General features: G+C 49.0%; 1 protein-coding gene across 2 annotated transcripts in view; it reads right to left on the reverse strand.

Moving 5' to 3' along the window:
- Positions 1–19,130, reverse strand: part of SIPA1L3 (signal induced proliferation associated 1 like 3) — a 108,798-nt gene that overhangs the window by 36,187 nt on the left and 53,481 nt on the right. For both annotated transcript variants that reach the window (XM_079985276.1, XM_079985277.1), the window contains exons 3-9: positions 17,709–17,839; positions 10,675–10,863; positions 7,537–7,711; positions 7,232–7,335; positions 6,742–6,899; positions 5,381–5,957; positions 3,516–3,790 (exon numbers count right to left, since the gene is read on the reverse strand). In XM_079985276.1, the coding sequence (XP_079841402.1) occupies positions 3,516–3,790; positions 5,381–5,957; positions 6,742–6,899; positions 7,232–7,335; positions 7,537–7,711; positions 10,675–10,863; positions 17,709–17,839 (1,609 nt within the window). The remainder of the gene's footprint in view (positions 1–3,515; positions 3,791–5,380; positions 5,958–6,741; positions 6,900–7,231; positions 7,336–7,536; positions 7,712–10,674; positions 10,864–17,708; positions 17,840–19,130) is intronic.

Genomic DNA, 19,130 nt, shown 5'->3' on the forward strand with positions numbered 1-19,130 from the left:
AACACTAGATGGCTATTGTTAGCCTTATGGCGAATTCAATACATTTTTCAATATGGGGGAAAAAAGCATTTCCACAGTGTTTTTTTTATATGTGTCTAGATTCCACCATGGACTGGTAACTGGTTAAGGAACAGGAGAACCAGAGAACAGGTATGTGGAAAGTCCCTCAAGCATCGCTTGGGCCTCTGCTTGCTAACTTGTTCACAAATGACCTGGAGTTGGAGGAGAGCAGAAAGGGGCCAAATTTACAGATCACATACAGGAGCAAAAAGGGATCGTGAGGAATTGAAACTAGAGTAATGTGAAGCCCATTGGCTCAAAATATTTCCTCACTTGGCATGTGTTTAGGGGGAGCTGGAACTGGCAGTGACTGCCCAGGAACGAGATCATGGGGTTGTACGGAATTAGCAAAATCCAAACGTTGGACCAGCCATCCTGATTTCCGTGCACAAAGCTTATTGCAGAGATTAGATGGTAGTCAGTCTTTATTGAGTCTTTATCTTTACTGAGCCATCTGCTCTGATTGGTTTATGGGGCGCTTAGACAACACTGGGGGGACGCGGGTGGCGCTGTGGGTTAAACCACAGAGCCTAGGGCTTGCCGATCGGAAGGTCAGCGGTTCGAATCCCCGCGACGGGGTGAGCTCCCGTTGCTCAGTCCCTGCTCCTGCCAACCTAGCAGTTCGAAAGCACGTCAAAATGCAAGTAGATAAATAGGTACCACTCCGGTGGGAAGGTAAACGGCATTTGCGTGCACTGCTCTGGTTCCCCAGAAGTGGCTTAGTCATGCTGGCCACATGACCCGGAAGCTGTACGCCGGCTCCCTCGGCCAATAAAGCGAGATGAGCGCCGCAACCCCAGAGTTGTCCGCGACTGGACCTTACGGTCAGGGGTACCTTTAGACAACACTGAGCCTCCATCCTGCCTCTTTCCTGATTTCTAGGCTTCCCCTCATCACTCATCCACCCACCCCACATTTCTCAAGGCATTTCTCTGTCACTTTCCAAACTGCAAGAAGTCTCTTTTGAAACATGGATATGTTGCGCTAGGGAGACAAAGGCCACAAGACACCCAAACTCCCCTCTCCCCACTGCTCCAGCACTTGGGGCAAGAAGAAAGGTTGAGCGACCACCTCGCCACACACCCTGAAACCTCCTGGGACCTTAGGTTGACAGCTGGGCAATTAATAAAAACCGTAACAGCAAACAGTACACCATAAGTGACACGATAGCACGGTTTCAGAAAATGAGGAGAGGATTTCAGGTGATAAATCCAATGGGATGGGATGCATTTCGATTACCTGCAGAGAAGGCGGATATTGATCATGGCTTGCATCCAGCAGACTGGACACAAAGAAATATTCGGAACATGCGAAAGCAGCTTGAAGCATTAGGCTTGTATTTTAGTTGGGATCGGGAAATAACCACTTGTTTGCCAGAGTACTATAAGTGGACACAGTACAGTGGTGCCCCGCAAGACGAATGCCTCGCAAGACGGAAAACTCGCTAGACGAAAGAGTTTTCCGTTTTGGAGGTGCTTCGCAAAACGAATTTCCTATGGGCTTGCTTCGCAAGACGAAAATGTCTTGCGAGTTCCTGCGTTTTTTTTTCCTTCCCCCCCTTTTTCTAAGCCGCTTATCTGCTAAGCCGCTAAAAGCCGCTAAACCGCTAATAGCGCTAATCCGCTAAGTCGTCGATGGGCTTGCTTCGCAAGACGAAAAAAACCGCTAGACGAAGAGACTCGCGGAACAGATTCTTTTCGTCTTGCGAGGCACCACTGTATCTTTTTATTAAGCTTTATGAAGTGGGGTTAGCCTATGAAAATGAAGCAATGGTTAATTAGGACCCTGTGGATTAGACTGTTCTTGCTAATGAACAGGTGGATGAAAATGGCTGTTCGTGGCGTTCAGGAGCAAAAGTGGAAAAGAAATACCTCAAACAGTGGTTCATTAAAACATCTGTCTATGCAAAGGCTTTGCTCAATGGTTTGTCAGATCTCCCCAAGTGGTATGGAATAGAGAAAATACAAGCTCATTGGTTAGGAGACTGTGTTGCATGCTATTTTGAGTTCATGCTAAAGACTAAGAAACCAGATGTCAAAGAGAAAAATAACTACCAAACTTTTAGAAGACATCTAAAGGCAGCCCTGTTTAGAGAAGCTTTTAATGTTTAATAGGTTATTGTATTTTAGTGTTTTGTTGGAAGCCACCCAGAGTGGCTGGGGAGACCCAGCCAGATGGGCGGGGTATAAATAAATTATTATTATTATTAGTAGTAGTAGTAGTAGTAGTAGTAGTATTAAAGGTAAAGGTGAAGGGACCCCTGACCAGTAGGTCCAGTCGTGACCGACTCTGGGGTTGTGGCGCTCATCTCGCTTTAGTGGCCGAGGGAACCGGTGTACAGCTTCCGGGTCATGTGGCCAGCATGACTAAGCCGCTTCTGGCGAACCAGAGCAGTGCACGGAAACGGCGTTTCCCGCCGAAGCGGTATCTACTTGCACTTTGAGGTGCTTTCGAATTGCTAGGTTGGCAGAAGCAGGGACCAAGCAATGGGAGCTCACCCCGCCCCAGAGATTCGAACCACCGACCTTCTGATCGGCAAGTCCTAGGTTCTGTGGTTTAACCCACAGTGCCCAAGCCTAAATGGATATGTTGCTTGAGGCAGAACTGAGCGTCTACTGCAACATCAGCCACAAGCCTTGCCCATCACTCACGGGGACAGTAATGGAGACCCGGGCGCCACCCAAATGATGCTGAGACTCCAATTCCCATCAGTCCCAGCCAGCATGGCCAATATGGGAGCTGTAGTCTAACTGATCGCCGAAGAATGGATGCTTTTGAATTCTGGTGCTGGAGGAGACTCTTGAGAGTCCCATGGACTGCAAGATCAAACCTCTCCATTCTGAAGGAAATAAGCCCTGAGTGCTCACTGGAAGGACAGATCGTGAAGCTGAGGCTCCAAGACTTTGGCCACCTCAGGAGAAGAGAAGACTCCCTGGAAAAGACCCTGGTGTTGGGAAAGATGGAGGGCACAAGGAGAAGGGGACGACAGAGGACAAGATGGTGGGACAGTGTTCTCGAAGCTACCAGCATGAGTTTGACCAAACTGCGGGAGGCAGTGGAAGACAGAAGTGCCCTGGTCCATGGGGTCATGAAGAGTCAGACATGACTAAACAACAGTCTAACTGAACTTCAGGACGGCCCTTCCTCAGGAGCAGGCGGGATCTCCTCCACCAGAGGCTGCACAAGCTGTTTGCCAACGACCCCGAACCAGCCTCCTGCCTTGCACATCAGACACTGGCAACGCTGCTTCCACAGCCCTTGCCAGCTCTGCAATGTGCAGCGGGAGCAAAAGCGTGCAAAAGGGGTCCATGCGAGGCCACCCGATGGGCACGGCTGCATCCTCTTGGCACAGCACAACGGTTTGGTGCAGAAAAAGACAGCTGTGTGGCGCCACAGGGGTCCTTTTGCTGCAGCCAGCCTGCCAGGTGTTGGACGCAAAGCAAGGCCGACGTTACCTGCGAGGGACGCCGTCCTCATGCGGCGGGACGATGACCACCTTCACCGTCACAGAGGTGCGCAGCCAGTCGATCATCTGGTCATGGCTGAGTGTGACCACGGCCACCTTGCAGATCTCCACCAGCCGGCTGCCCTGGCGCAGCCCTGCCTGCCAGGCAAAGCCGTAGTCCTCCACCTCGGCCACCGTCCCGTCAAACTTCACGTGGAAGCCCAGCTGCCCCAGCCCGTTCCTCCGCAGTGTCATCTCCACCGTCTCGCAGCCAGAGGTCATGACCTAGGGAAAGGGTCGGAAGGGGCAAAGAAGAATGGAACCGTAAGTGATCCCGAGGGTCATCTGAGGGATCACCGCTCAACCTCTGCTTAAGAAACTTAAATGAAGGATTGCACCCCATCTTCCAGTGGCAGGCGGTGAAATTTTTCGTAGGGGAACAGTTACGGCCAGAGGCGCTGGTTTACCAGGACATGTGTGGGGTGTTGTGACTAAGCCGGGCAGCAGCTTTCCAGGCTCTGGGAAGGAGGCGCTGGGCTTTAACACTTTATTAATTTACTGGGAGGGATGTGGGTGGCGCTGTGGGTTAAACCCCAGAGCCTAGGGCTTGCCAATCAGAAGGTCGGCGGTTCGAATCCCCTCGACGGGGTGAGCTCCCGTTGCTCGGTCCCTGCTCCTGCCAACCTAGCAGTTCGAAAGCACATCAAAGTGCAAGTAGATAAATAGGTACCTCTCTGGTGGGAAGGTAAACGGCATTTCTGTGCGCTGCTCCGGTTCGCCAGAAGCGGCTTAGTCATGCTGGCCACATGACCCGGAAGCTGTATATGCCAGCTCCCTCGGCTAATAAAGCGAAATGAGTGCCGCAACCCCAGTTGGCCACGACTGGACCTAATGGTCAGGGGTCCCTTTACCTTTACTTTAATTTACTGGGAACATTTAGGGGACCAGTCTAGCCCCCCCAGTCCACCAACCACATGCCACTGCCACCTTCCGAAGGAGACCGTTCCGCTCTGCAGCGGCTCTGACCATCACAACGTTATTCCTAAGCTTTAGTTGCAATCTGCTTCCCCCCCCATAATTTTATTTATTTATTTATACTTATCAGGTTTATACATTTCATTAATTTTACAATCATTTTAGCATTTCAAAGCTTCCCCCTCTTTCTGCGGTTCCTTGAATTTATTTTTTAATATCTTCTCCATATCCGAATTCATTTAATTTGCTCATTTAAGTAACTACTTTAAATATATACCCTTATGAAACTACAGGTTATTACAATAACCCTGCCAATGTTTTTACCTGTCTGCAATTTATCTGTAAATATTCAGTAGACCAGTCCCGTTCTTTTATGAAACGTTTATTATCTTGATTTCTCTGTAACGGCTCTGATCATCAGGAAGTTATTCCTAAGCTTTAGTCGCAATCTCCTTGCCTGTCATTTGAAAACACTGGCTCATTGGAAAACTCCCACTTCCATGGGACAGCCTTTCAGATACAGTGGTACCTAGGGTTAAAAACTTAATTCATTCTGGAGGTCTGTTCTTAACCTGAAGCACCACTTTAGCTAATGGGGCCTCCCGCTGCCGCTGCCGCCGCACGATTTCTGTTCTCATCCTGAAGCAAAGTTCCGAGGTATTATTTCCGGGTTAGCGGAGTCTGTAACCTGAAGCGTCTGTAACCTGAAGCTACCGAGGTACTGAGGTACCACTGTATTCTTTTACATCAACCCCCACTTCTCTTTCCCCCAACTCCCTCTACCACTCCTCCTAAATAAGGCTTGGTTTCCCAACTTGGTTTCAAACTCCCATCTGCTCCTCGCAGGCATGCAAAGGGCCCAAGGATCTAAGGGTGTTATCCTGACTTAATGTCACTGACCTTCAGCCGCTGCACAATCTCCTTGATGTCCTCCGGGTTGCTCTCCAGGGCCCGGATGAAAATGTGGTCCCCGCGCCCGTAGAAGATCTTGATGCTGAACGCGTCCGGCGTCCACCCGATCACGTCCGCGCAAAAGCAGTTGAAGACCACCTCCTTGGTGCCCAGGTCCAAGAGAACGACAAACTCGTTGGAGATGCCCAAGATGCACTCGATCTCCAGCCCCTGGGTGTAATCCTGCGCCTGCACGTGCCACGCAATGGCCCCAGCGCTGTGCTGCTCGGCCCCCGGCCGGGCTTTCGTCTTCTCCTTCTTCTTGGAGGCCAGCGAGATCAGGTTGAACTTCCCCGTGGAGTCAATGGGCGTGCTGGTGACGCAGTTCTCCGCCAGGTCCTTCAGGTACTCCTGCCGTGTCCGCGTGGCCATCGTGTGGAACTTGTCCGACTTGTGGGCCGCGTTCTCAGCGTTGATCACCTTGGCCAGCAGGAAGTCCCGGAAGACGTCGGATTTGTGGAAGGCAGCTCGGCTGGGGATGGCTGGCCCAAAGGGAGGGACGTCTTTGGAGCGGGTCACCGCCACGCTGGGGACACGGAAGGAGAGAGGGGAAGCACAGCTTGGACCAAGCAGAAAGCAGGAGCCAGCCGGCAGTAAATCACACCATGGGAGTTAATTCGTTATTAGCCAAAACACACGCAGGCTTGTGATTTCTGGGCTGGACGAGCCTTGGGGTCCCTTCCAATGCTATGACTTGGCTGAGGGTCAGGCCTCATGAGTCCAGCAGTTCATCCCTGGTAGGTCTTGCTCCACAGATCAGTTGCCCAGACTGAAAGTTCCCACCTCCCTTCCGCCATCTCAGTCTCCACCTCTCCAGGGTTTCCCCCAAGCAATCAGAGCCTTAGCCTGCGTGAAGCCAACCTTCTCTCCACTCTTTTCATGCCTCTCCTGGTTCTGGGAGACCAGGGAGGAGGGGAGCTGGTCACAGCAGGAGGGGCAGACACCTGGGCCACTTAACCAGCCGAACTCATCTCTGCATCTTGGCTTGCCTCTTCTCCTGCCTCCTGTTTCAGCTGAATGAGGTCGTGATGACCTCATGTGATGGGCGGAATAAAGGGTGGCCCCGCCCACTCGTCAAATTTGCCCCTGGTCACCTCAAAAGCTCACTTGGCCCAGAGGATAAGCATTCCTCCTGACTAGCGTCAGCTCTGCCTGAGGGGCTTCCTCCCTCCTACCAGACCCTTCTAGAATGACTATTGCAGGGGGTTGGACTAGATGACCCTGGAGCCCATTCCAACTGCACCATTTGATGATTCTGCCAGAGAGTCTGTGGGATGAGCTTGGGGCCCCTTTCAGGGAGGGGGTGTTACCTGTAGCAAACGTTCTCTGTGCAGGGATTCTGGGCCCGGACGATGACGAAGACATGCTGGAAATGGGAGCGGATGTTCTGGGGGGTAAAGGGCAGAGCCCCCGGCTCCTGGAAGATGATGGTGACAATGTCGTTCCCAATGTGCCTCTTCCTGAGCAGCTGGAGGAGGAAGGAGGAGACAGACAGAGGGGGTCTCAGTTATTCATCTGAAGTGTTCCTCAAATGCATTTTCATCCAGACCCAGGGCCACGTGTGCAAACGATACAGTTCAGAACATGTCCAGCATTCCTTGCTCTCTGGGGTCAGGGAGACCCAACATTTTAATTTCATTTTCCGTTTTAATTTGCACACGGCTTTTCTTCTTCATTGCTAGAACACAAGGCGGTTCTGCAAGCTGCAGAACCAACAAAATAAACAGCGAAGATCCCACATCTTATAATCTGATCAGATAAATCTTTTTCTTAAAAAAATATGCAACCCCACTCTCGTACCTGCTGCCTATTGTTGGGGGTGTAAGGAAGCATCGTGGAGACGTGGAACATGATCTCGTACCCCTGGTAGGTGGTGTAGAGAGAGTGGGTGCCTGTGGAGTCGGCTGGAAGGCAAAAGCAAGCAGGAGAGAGGCTCAGGAGGGACTGGCAGCGGGGACTAGTGGGTGGAGAGGAGGGATGGACTGGGTGGCTCCTTCACAGCCTCCCCCCGAGCAGCCAGAGAGAGTTGGGGAACGGGAGGTTTCGGGGGGACAGAGAGCAGCCGGCCTTCTGCCTGCCCCCAGCAAATGGCCGGAGGGACCTACTTTTGGTGTCCAGCTGGGCGGCATACTTGTCGAAACCCCTGAGGCACACCTTCTCCCCCAGCAGCGCCAGGAACTCCTCAAAGGCCGGGCCGGCCTCTTCGTTGTTGTACATCTCCTCCTCAGAGCTCTGGTCGGCTTTGCAGTACAGGACGCCCACCTTGTGCTTGCGGCAGAGCTGAGGGAGCAGAAGAGAGAGGGAGACACACAGCCGGGTGAGAAGCGCCAAGCAGGGGGAGCCCACTGGGCAGAGGCCTCGCGAGAGACACTTCCCCTGCCACGCGTCGCAGGATCCGGCCACGACGGGGCCAGCCTCCTTCTTCCCAGACTGGCAGAAGGGCACGAGCAGGAAAGGGAGGCAAGGGCGTCCTCAGTGGAACGCCGCTAGGTGTCCTGAATCTACCTGTGCATGTTCACAGCGTTGAGACCGTAGCTGGAACAGGCCACAAAGGGGAGTCCAGCACCCCGCTTCTCTCTTTTTTAAAAATAACTTTTATTGATTTTAACATATAAATTATAAAATGTACCACAAAACTTATCACTTTTACAATCTTTTTAGACTTTCATCAGCACCTCTGATGATCCACTGTTTTAACCACTTCTTATGCATTTCTTAGGGACACAGGTGGCGCTGTGGGTTAAACCACAGAGCCTAGGACTTGCCAATCGGAAGGTCGGCGGTTCGAATCCCCGTGACGGGATGAGCTCCCGTTGCTCGGTCCCTGCTCCTGCCAACCTAGCAGTTCAAAAGCACGTCAAAGTGCAAGTAGATAAATAGGTACCACTCCGGTGAGAAGGTAAACAGCGTTTTAGTGCACTGCTCTGGTTTGCCAGAAGCGGCTTAGCCATGCTGGCCACATGACCCGGAAGCTGTATGCCGGCTCCCTCGGCCAATAAAGCGAGATGAGCGCCGCAACCCTAGAGTCGGTCACAACTGGACCTAATGGTCAGGGGTCCCTTTACCTTTTATGCATTTCTTAACTTTAAATTGCCTTTACATCTCTTAACAAATCATCCTTCCCCTTCTCCATTTTAGCAATACTTCCAATACTCCTCCTCACAAAACTTGTTGCAAACCTACAAACGTTGTCTGATCTACGGCACCCCGCTTCTCAAAGATGCCAGCCAGCGGCCCGAATGCGCATCTTGCAAGCAGAACCTGAGCAGAACAGCAGCGGAGGGAGAACAAGGCCCCTGTGGCTCGCAGCCCTCGACAGTCATCTCCTCTGCCATCGATTTGTCTATCTTTGCCACCCAAGTTGAGGCCACCCCCTGCCTCCCAGGGAAATGAGTTTCAGAGTTTATGTCTGCCGTCTGAAGAATGACTTTCTTTCGGATCTTCCCACACTCAGCTTTTCCCATGGGGTTCAAGCATGACCATCATCTCTCCTCTTTCTCCACAACAAAGGTCACCATCGTCTGCATCTCGGCCAGGTCTTCTCTTGCTCAACTTTTTCCGAAACCGCAAAGTCCCAAATGCGGCAACCTTCTCTCGCCCCGCGGGGATCCCCTGATCTCTCTGGCTGCCCTTTCATCTCAAACTTTCCCAGATCTACTGCAGTTGTACCTTGGTTCTCAAACAGAGTCCGTTCAACTCCCGGAACTGTTCGAAAACCAAGGTGCGGCCTCCGATTGGCTGTGGGAGCATCCTGCAGCCAATCAGAAGCCGCGTCAGATGTTCGACTTCCAAAAACCACTCCAAAACCGGAACACTCGCTTCCGGGTTTCGATCGTTCAAGAGCCAATTTGTTCGGGAGCCAAGGCATTTGAGATCCAAGTTACGACTGTACATCCTTTTGGAGCCGAGGCAACCGGAGAGGCAGGCAGTAGGATGTCTGCCCCAGAATCTGGTGGATCTCTCCTGCTCCTGGAATCTGCCTCATCCCCTTTCAGAACCCTCAGTGCCCATCACATTTTGCATAGCTCTCCCGATATGCCCCACGGAGGACCTTAAGGTCCATAAATAGCAACACCCTAGAAGTCCCGGGCCCTAAAGAAGTCAGATTAGCCTCAACCAGAGCCAGGGCCTTTTCAACACTGGCCCCGGCCTGGTGGAACGCTCTGTCTCATGAGACCAGGGCCCTGCAGGATCTGATTTCTTTCCGCAGGGCCTGTAAGACAGAGTTGTTCTGCCTGGCCTTTGGCTTGGAATCAGTTTGATTCCCTCCCCCTCTTTCTTTTTTCCTTTCTCCTCCTGTGAAGAGGCTGCATCTTAATGTTTTAATGTTGTATTTTAATCTTGTTTTTTAAATTGTATTTTAATCAACTTGTTTTTATCATTGGTTGTTAGCCGCCCTGAGCCGGTCTTGGCTGGGGAGGGCGGGGTATAAATAAAATTTATTATTATTATTATTATTATTATTATTATTATTATTAAATAATATTTATTAAAGTTTTAAATGTTACAAAAAGAAAAAGACATAATTCCAAGTTGAACAAAAACATAACAACACATCACAGTAAAAAAAGAAGAGGATAGAAAAATAATAATAATAATAATAATAATAATAATAATAATAAACAGAAAAACAGAAAAATAGAAACAATTAAAAAAATACAACGAACCTTCCCATAACTTATCTTTCATTAACTTGTTTCCTTGACCTCCTCGCAACTCCCTTTTTTTGTATTCTAGTTCAGTTAGCTATTTCAGCAAATCCTTTACATCTTTCCCAATTTTTATCCTATAATTTATCTTAATATAATGTAACTTTACCTTTCCTCCTTTCATCCATTAACAATCTATTTTTACTTAATCCTTTATAATATTTCCGCTAAAGCCACATAACTTCATTCCAGCCTCCTTCTAACATTCCTTAATTTTACAATGTTTCTGTAAATAAACTTTAAATTTCTTCCCATCTTCTTCCACCGACTCTTCTCCCTGGTCTCGGATTCTGCCAGTCATTTCCACCAATTTCATATAGTCCATCACCTATTATTATTATTATTAAATCCCACAAATTGCTGACATGTCTTTTCTTCTGTCTGATACCCCCCAAGCTCTAGTATTATTTGGCACATGTGTGTTTCTCTCCACCCCGTCTCCTGCCCTTCACCCCACTGACCAGGGACGGAAGAGGGGCCAATGCCCACCACCCCCCGGCCATCCCACCCCCCACCTCCCCCCGCCTCGCTCACCCCCTGCTCGTCCAGCTTCCGCAGCTGCTCCGTGACTTTGGGGACGCTGAGGGCCAGGCGGAGGCAGTGGATGTTCAGCTCGGGGACCACGTTCTCCAGCACGTCCTTGAGGGGCAGCCCGCGGACAGTGCCATGCTTGGTGGAGGTGGGCGTGGCATCCTCCAGGATGGAGCCGCGGAGGGTGGTCAGCTGCAAGGAGAGAGAGTGTCTGGTCAGAGGAGCCTTCCCGGCATTTCCTGTCCGGACCTGCCATGTGGGTGGAGCTAACTGACACGGACCGCTTTGTGGTGGTTCCCGCCCCCAGCAGAGCGGAAAGCCAGTGGGTGAAACCGGCCCAACAGGGCAGGCTGCCTGCCAGACACCCGGGAAGAGAGGCTGCCCACATGGCTCGGGAACAGGGGCCCCTGGAGACGATGCTTTCCTCCATTTTGGTCTCAGAGTGTTGGAAGAGAGGGATAATAAACTGTTTTTATATGCAGTAACGACAGCAAGAATATTACTGGCACAGAAATGGAAGTGAGAACTACCGACCAAAGAAGAATGGCAGACGAAATTAATGGATCCTGCAGAATTAGATAAGATGACAGGAAGGATCCGAAACCTGCGGGACCAGAGATTCTCAGAGGACTGGAGTAAATATCTGAACTATTTGAAAAGCAATTGTACTAAACAGATTACGCTAGCAGGACTTCAAGAAGTTTTGTAAGGAGGGCTATGCAAAGTAGTGCAGAGAAGATTATAAAGAGAGTTATTAGTTAAAGGTAATTGAAAGTAATAGAGAAATTAAGAAATGTAGATTAAATGATAAAGATTGAAAAATCTTCAGATGTGGTTGATGGAAGTCCAAAACATTGTATAAGATAAGAAAGTATGTGATATGATTTTTGGAAATTATTTGGAAAAATCTATATATCTATAATCTATATCTGTATCTATAAAGGTAAAGGGACCCCTGACCATTAGGTCCAGTCATGGCAGACTCTGGGGTTGCGACGCTCATCTCACTTTCCTAGCCGAGGGAGCCGGCGTACAGCTTCTAGGTCATGTGGCCAGCATGACTAAGCCACTTCTGGCGAACCAGAGCAGCGCACGGAAATGCCATTTAATTTACCTTCCTGCCGGAGTGGTACCTATTTATCTACTTGCACTTTGACGTGCTTTCGGACTGCTAGGTTGGCAGGAGCAGGGACTGAGCAACGGGAGCTCACCCCGTCGCGGGGATTCGAACCGCCAACCTTCTGATTGGCAAGTCCTAGGCTCTGTGGTTTAACCCACAGCGCCACCCGCGTCCCATATCTATATCTATATCTATATCTATATCTATATCTATATCTATATCTATATCTATATCTATATCTATATCTATATCTAGTTACAGATAGGTAGCCGTGTTGGTCTGCCATAGTCAAAACAGTAGCACCTTAAAGACCAACTAAGTTAGTTCTTGGTATGAGCTTTCGTGTGCATGCACACGCACACGAAAGCTCATACCAAGAACTAACTTAGTTGGTCTTTAAGGTGCTACTGGAAGGATTTTTTTTATTTTGTTATATCTATATCTATTTAATGTATGTATGTATGTATGTATGTATGTATGTATGTATCTATCTATCTATCTATCTATCTATCTATCTATCTATCATCTATCTATCTATCTATCTATCTATCTATCTATCTATCTATCATCTATCTATCTATCTATCTGAGTGTTGGAAGAGAGAGGCAACCTCGAGACACACCTCAGGACCCAATTCTGAACATTTAAAGGTTTGTCTCCAATTCACTTTGCAAATTTCAAAGCTTTGCGAACAGAGATTGAGAAACAGGAAAGCTCCAGTTTTCAAATAGCAAGGTGGCTTCTTGTAGGGAAGACCGTTCACTTTCCCTAGATAATGGAAATATGTATCTTGAAAAGGGCAGTCAATTCAAATGGAGGGTTGGAAGCTCTCGCAGATAAACGATCTGGAGAGCTGCAGAACGGATTCCGAAGAGCATCTTGGAATCCACGCTTTTGCTCTGAGGTTGCAAAACAATCCAGAGCAAAGGACCCCTGGGAAGGTGGAGGGCCAGCCCAGGAGCCCCACGGAGACCCCAGCCTCAGAGCAGTCAAGGCCTGCTCTCTCTCCCCCCTGCCCTTTTATTCATGAGACCCGCTGCGCTGAGTTGCAATGCCCTCTGCTGGGCTCTGGGGGGCTCCTCACAGCTCAGAGAGAGGAGGCGAGAGCAATGGCTGCTTAGGACCCCAGGCCACGCTTGTGACCCCTCTTTTCAGAGCACAGTAACATGGGGGGGGGCAACTGCTTTCCACAGGAAGCTGCCTTATATCAATTCTCCCTTGGAAGGTGGGGGACTTGCCTTCGAAGGAGGTTTTTAAGCAGAGGTCGGATGGCCCTCTTTCAGGGATGCTTTGGCTGTGATGCCTGCAGTGCAGGGGGTGGACTAGATGACTCTGTGGGTCCCCTTCCAACTCTCCAATTCTGAGGTTCTACGATCCACCTATCTGCTGACATCATGGGGGTGAAATCAGCCGGTGAGCAGGGCTCCAGGCTCCAGGGTGCTGGGATCGTGCTGGTGGGACTGACCTTTGCAAGCCAAAGGACCGAACCCTCTGAAATCCGCTTGTGAGCAGAGAGGAGATAAGGATCTGGCCTGCCCACCAGAAAAGTATCCAGTCCCAATTGTTGCAGGAATTTAAGGAATTATGTATAGGTTGGGGGGGGTTGCCCCTCCAGCAGATATCATGCACATGCAGCCCACTACCAAAACCAGCACAATCACTTTTGTGACTTTTGTGATTTGTCCCCACAAAACACTTCATCACAGTTTCTTCCTATCTATTCAAAGGGCCTCTGCTGCACGATACCAAATGTAACAATTCACTGATAAATGTGTCTATGTACTGGCTCACTGGGAAAACTTCAGAAATTCATCTAGACCTGTGAGCTCAGCTCCTCAGCAGCCCCTCTGCCTGAGGGATAATCCCTGGCATCCTGATACCTGAGTGCCAGACAGGTAGCCATTCCAGAAAGAACAAACCCAGATGAAGACAAAAGGGTGGGGTTAACTTGGCTGGGAAACAGGGAAATGTAAATATCTCTTTTGCTTCACTTGATGGGTGTTTGGTGGAGGGCAAGGGGAACCATGGGGCAGGGTCCAGGATGCTCAGATCACTGCCACCAGACCTCCCATTTCATAATGTAACCATGATGTATGAGTGATGTAGTTTGGGGGGCTGTAACATGGGGATTAGCAGCTAATAAAAGTTTGGGTTCTCTTTTGTTCGGGGCTTCCATCTTGTTCCACGTGGTGGCAGGTGGGAGTCCTGTCGCGACAGTCTTCTATAAAGACCAAGCCTACTGGCTGCTGTTTTGCTCTGGTATTCCTGGCTGGTGTCCTTGTTTTTTGTCCAAGGGAGCCCTCAGATTTCTCCATTAACACAATGCAAACAAGCAAGATGCCAAAGGGCAGCTTCTCCGGGTCCTGCAGCTCATGAGGCAGCAGCGCCCACTTTGCAGAGAAGGCAGCCTGGCAGACAAGCTCCCCAATGCCGCTCAGTCGCTAAAAGGGACCGCAGAGGAGCCGGAGAGGCAGAGTTACTGCCGCTTCTCAACAGAAGCATCCTAAAAGAGACAGTCCTCCCTGTTCTGGCCACAGCAGCTGGCATAGCAAAGGCTCATTGGGGCGGTGTGTGCCCTGGATTAGACCAGGAGCACCCGAGAACTTGCTCGCACCACCCAAAACTTTCCCCAAGTCAAGCAAAGCACTGCTTTTGAGCAGAAGACAGTAAGAAAGGATTCAGTTACGCAAGATCCAGGTTTCAAATGGAAGTGATTGAAGGGAAAGTGAAACTACATACCAGGGAGAAGAGTCGGTAAAAGAAGATTGGAAGAAATTTGAAGTCTATTTACAGAAACACTGTAAAATTAAGGAATGTTAGAGGGAGGTTGGAATGATGCTAAGTGGTTTTAGCAATAAGGTGGTTAAGGGGTACGTAAAAATGGTTTGTTAACATGTAAAAATGTAAAGTTATAATATATTACGATAAAGTATCAAGATAAATGCAAAAAGGGTAAGGATTTGCTGATACAACAATTGAACTAGAATACAAAAGAGGGAGGTGTGAGGAGGTCAGGGAAATAAGTAAAAGAATGATAAGATATGGAAAGATTGAAATGTTTTTAATTGCTTTTTTACTTTTTCTGCATTTTGTATTTTTTGTATTTTTTTCTTTTTTCATTTTTGTAATTCTTTTGAAACTTTAATAAATATTATTATTAAAAAAGAAAGAAAGAAAGTGAAACTACTGAAGGCTGCAAATAGCATACTGCTAGAATGGGAGACGAAAGATGAAGAGGTAAAATCAGCCATGATTAAATGGGCACAAGATATAGGTCATAACATTATGTTGGAAGATTGGGAAAGGTTCTGGAAAATGGGCTTAAAATTTATAGATTTTTCTCTGTTGAAAGAAAATTATATGAAGAAGATGTATAGATGGTATATGACTCCAGTGCAGTTTGGAAAAATGTATAAAACCAGTTCAAATATGTGTTGGAAGTGTAAGGAGAAGGAGGGAACATCTTATCATATGTGGTGGGATTGTAATGAAATTAAAAAGTTTTGGGAAATGATATACAATGAATTGAACAAAATGTTCCATTTAGCATTTGTTAAGAAACCTGAAGCATTTTTGTTAGGGATTGTAGGAAAAGACCTGCCAAGGAAACTGAAAAATATCTTCCATGTATGCGACAACGGCGGTGAGAGTCTTAACAGCACCAGGATGGAAGAATGAGGAAACCCTGACTAAAGAACTATGGCAAGAGAAGCTGGTGTACTATGCAGAATTGGCAAAATTGACTTATAAACTACGGGACAAGGATAACCGTGACTTCAAAGATGAATGGGAACCTTTTACAAAGTACTTAAAGAAACAACAAAGTGAACTGGACTCCTTGGCAGGTTTTGAATAAACAATAAACAATATTGACAATAACCAGTCAGATTTATACAATTTTGTAAAATGCAGAGAACAGCATCTGTAGAGAAACCAGAGATTGGAGCTGAGGGAAGTCAAGGGGGGAGGGGAGGGTGGGTTATTTTATGGGGGGGAATCAAGGATGATATGTATTAAGACAATATCTTTTGTTTAAATTCTTAATAAAAATATTTTTTTAAAAAAGCACTGCTTTTGAGCAGGAGGTGCCGTTATCCAACACAATTCCGAGGACCAGGCACACAGCTCAGAGAGATGTTTGGGGGGCCATAGATTTGGGAGGCGGGGAGAAAGCAGCAAGGTGTTCTGCGGCCCAGCAGTGAGGGGTCTGTTACCAGCAAATGAGGGGCAAACTGCCCACCCACTTCGGCACACAACTTCTGTGGGACAGGGAGCCATACGTTTCCCTCCCTTGGTGGATTCTGTGGCTTCTTCCAACCCCCCCCCCCCAAAGCTCAGCATCCCCCCCCCCCCACTGTCAGCCTCCAAGGGGCTTAAGTTAGACTCTCACTCTGCAGACATTTATGGAGGAAGCAGATGCACTGCATGAACCCTGGGAACTCGGTGGGACAGGACAAAGGCCAGCGGGGATGCAGCTAAAAAGCCTGGGAAGGAAGTGGACCCAAGAAGAGGCCAGCTGATAGGTCAGACCAGAGAGCCCTCAAGCCCAGAGTCCTCCTCTCACAGCAGCCACCCAGAGGAAAAATCAAGACGATTAAGAAAATAAAGAGGAGGGTGCTAGGGAAACTGAGAACACAACACCTCCAACAAGAATCAGCAGCAGTCCCTCTAGCAGAAGCTCTGGGGAAGTCAATGCCAGGCAGGAACACAAGAACCGCAGAACTGTCGAGGTGTAAGGGGCACCCAAAGGTCATTCAGTCCAACCCCCTGGAACGCAGGAGTCACAGCTAAAGAATCTCTGACAGAAGACCAACTTCTGCTTAGAAACCTCCAGGCGGTTGGAGGATGGATGGCGGCTAATGGATTGAGCTTGAATCCTGACAAGACAGAAGTACTGTTCTTGGGGGACAGAGGGCAGGCTGGTGTGGAGGACTCCCGGGTCCTGAATGGGGTAACAGTGCCCCTGAAGGACCAGGTGCACAGCCTAGGAGTCATTTTGGACTCACAGCTGTCCATGGAGGCGCAGGTCAATTCTGTATCCAGGGCAGCGGTCTACCACCTCCACCTGATATGCAGGATGGGACCCTACCTGCCTGTGCACTGTCTTGCCAGAGTGGTGCGCACTCTGGTTATCTCCCGCTTGGACTACTGCAATGCGCTCTACGTTGGGCTACCTTTGAAGGTGACCCGGAAACTACAACTAATCCAGAATGCGGCAGCTAGACTGGTGACTGGGAGCGGCCGCCGAGACCACATAACACCGGTCCTGAAAGACCTACACTGGCTCCCAGTATGTTTCCGAGCACAATTCAAAGTGTTGGTGCTGACCTTGAAAGCCCTAAACGGCCTCAGCCCAGTATACCTGAAGGAGCTTCTCCACCCCCCATCATTCTGCCCGGACACTGAGGTCCAGCTACGAGGGCCTTCTGGCAGTTCCCTCCCTGCGAGAAGCAAAGCTACAGGGAACCAGGCAGAGGGCCTTTCTGGTAGTGGCACCCGCCCTCGGCGATGTACCTAAAGTGTCCGGGTAGAACAGAGGTCCGTTTGTAAACCAAAACAGGTTGTAACCCAAGGCGCGCTATCACCAATGGGGCCTCCCAAAAAAAATTTGTTTGTAATTCCCCCTCAAAATGGGTTGTAATCCAAAGAAAGGTTGCAAACCGGGACACACGTATTTGTAATCCAAAACGTATGCAAACCAAGGTACCACTGCATACTTGCCTCTACAAGCTTTTCCAGTTGGATGAAAAGGCCTCGGCCGCAGGTTTCATAACAATGCTGGTTTTTTTAAAGCCCTTATCGTTAGATGTTTTTGTTTTCAAAACTATCTTTAAGCCGCTTTTCTGTGAACTGAGTTGAGACGCACGTGGAAGGCGATCCGTAGAGGAACAAAGCAGCAGCCATAGCACCAACCTACCTCGCTGGTTCGGAAGATGATCCTGTACTGGTACTGAGGACCGTGCTCTCGGTGGTCCTCCAGCTTCTCTCGCCGGATGCTGACGGCCACCGGGCCCAGCTTCTCGTCCACCCCAAAGTAGTTGGCATGCTCTGCAGAGAGAAAGAGAGGGAGGGGGGTATTCATCCAGAACAGTAGCAGAGGCTCCCTGTCTCAAGACACACACACACATATACACACAGCATGCTGGAAACATGGGAGGCCAACTTTGGCTGAGCCCAGCAGCGCCCAAATTAGGGAGTACCACCCCCTGGGGTGCTTTGGGATTACCTAGTGGGGTGCTAAGAGGCAAGAAGGTGATCGAGGGCGAGCACGGGAGGCTGAACCCTCCATGTGCATGGATCACTTGCCCCTGCCTTGCAGCGGGCTGGACTAGAAGACCTCTGGGGTCCCCTCCAACTCTGCAATTCTAGGACGAAACACCTTCCTCGCTTCATATTTGAAGTTCTCCTGCTCTCGTTGCTTTCAAACCCGATTTCTTTTGTACTTGCGAGTTCTCACAAGAGAGCCAGTCACTGGTAATAGCAGTTGATTAACTTATTAATTAGTTATTGTACATCTGTGGTTTGTTTATGTTTGGCAAGTAGCTATATATCAAGATTTCACGCTATGAATTTTCCCCCACCCTTGTGCTTTTCGTAGGAATGCCTAACAATATTTTTCATGCAAATACTCTTTGCTGAACGTTCTTTTCATTTTTAGCTAAGAATATCAGATCAGACCACAGTTTAAAAACGTCTGCCATAGTCCAAAGTTAATTCCATTTTCACTCTGTGTGTTTCTCCTTCTTGAATACTGGGCCAAGTGAATTGTTGCGAGAGCAAGCTACAGTCCAGCGATGTACAGTGGTGCCTCGCAAGACGAAAATAATTCGTTCCGCGAGTCTCTTCGTCTTGCAGTTTTTTTGTCTTGCGAAGCATCCCTATTAGCGGCTAAGCGCTATTGGCGGCTTAGAAAAAGGGGGGGGGGAGCGAAAAAACTCGCAAGACTCGCAAGACGTTTTCGTCTTGCGAAGCACGCCCTAGGGAAATTCATCTTGCGAAGCGCCTCGAAAAACGGAAAACCCTTTTGTCTAGCGGGTTTTTCGTCTTGCGAGGCATTCATCTTGCGGGACACCACTGTAGTTGAGGTCATAGAACTGGCACCCCAGGGGTCATCTAGTCCAACGCCTTGGCAAAGAGACATTCCGTTGTTGAAATCGTAATCTAGATTGAAGGTGCCGGTTGCCACCTAGCTTATATATCTAAATTTCTAACACTGCTGTCAGGGATTCTTAAAGAGAGCTATCCAAATTTTGCTTAGAAACCTCCAAGAAAGGAGAGCCCTCTCCTTTCCAAGGTCACAGATCTCTAGAGCTGTCGAGGAAAGAAACAACTATCTGAC

The sequence above is a fragment of the Podarcis cretensis genome (genome assembly GCF_951804945.1).
Source record: "Podarcis cretensis genome assembly, chromosome: 8".
In the NCBI taxonomy this organism is placed as follows: domain Eukaryota; kingdom Metazoa; phylum Chordata; class Lepidosauria; order Squamata; family Lacertidae; genus Podarcis; species Podarcis cretensis.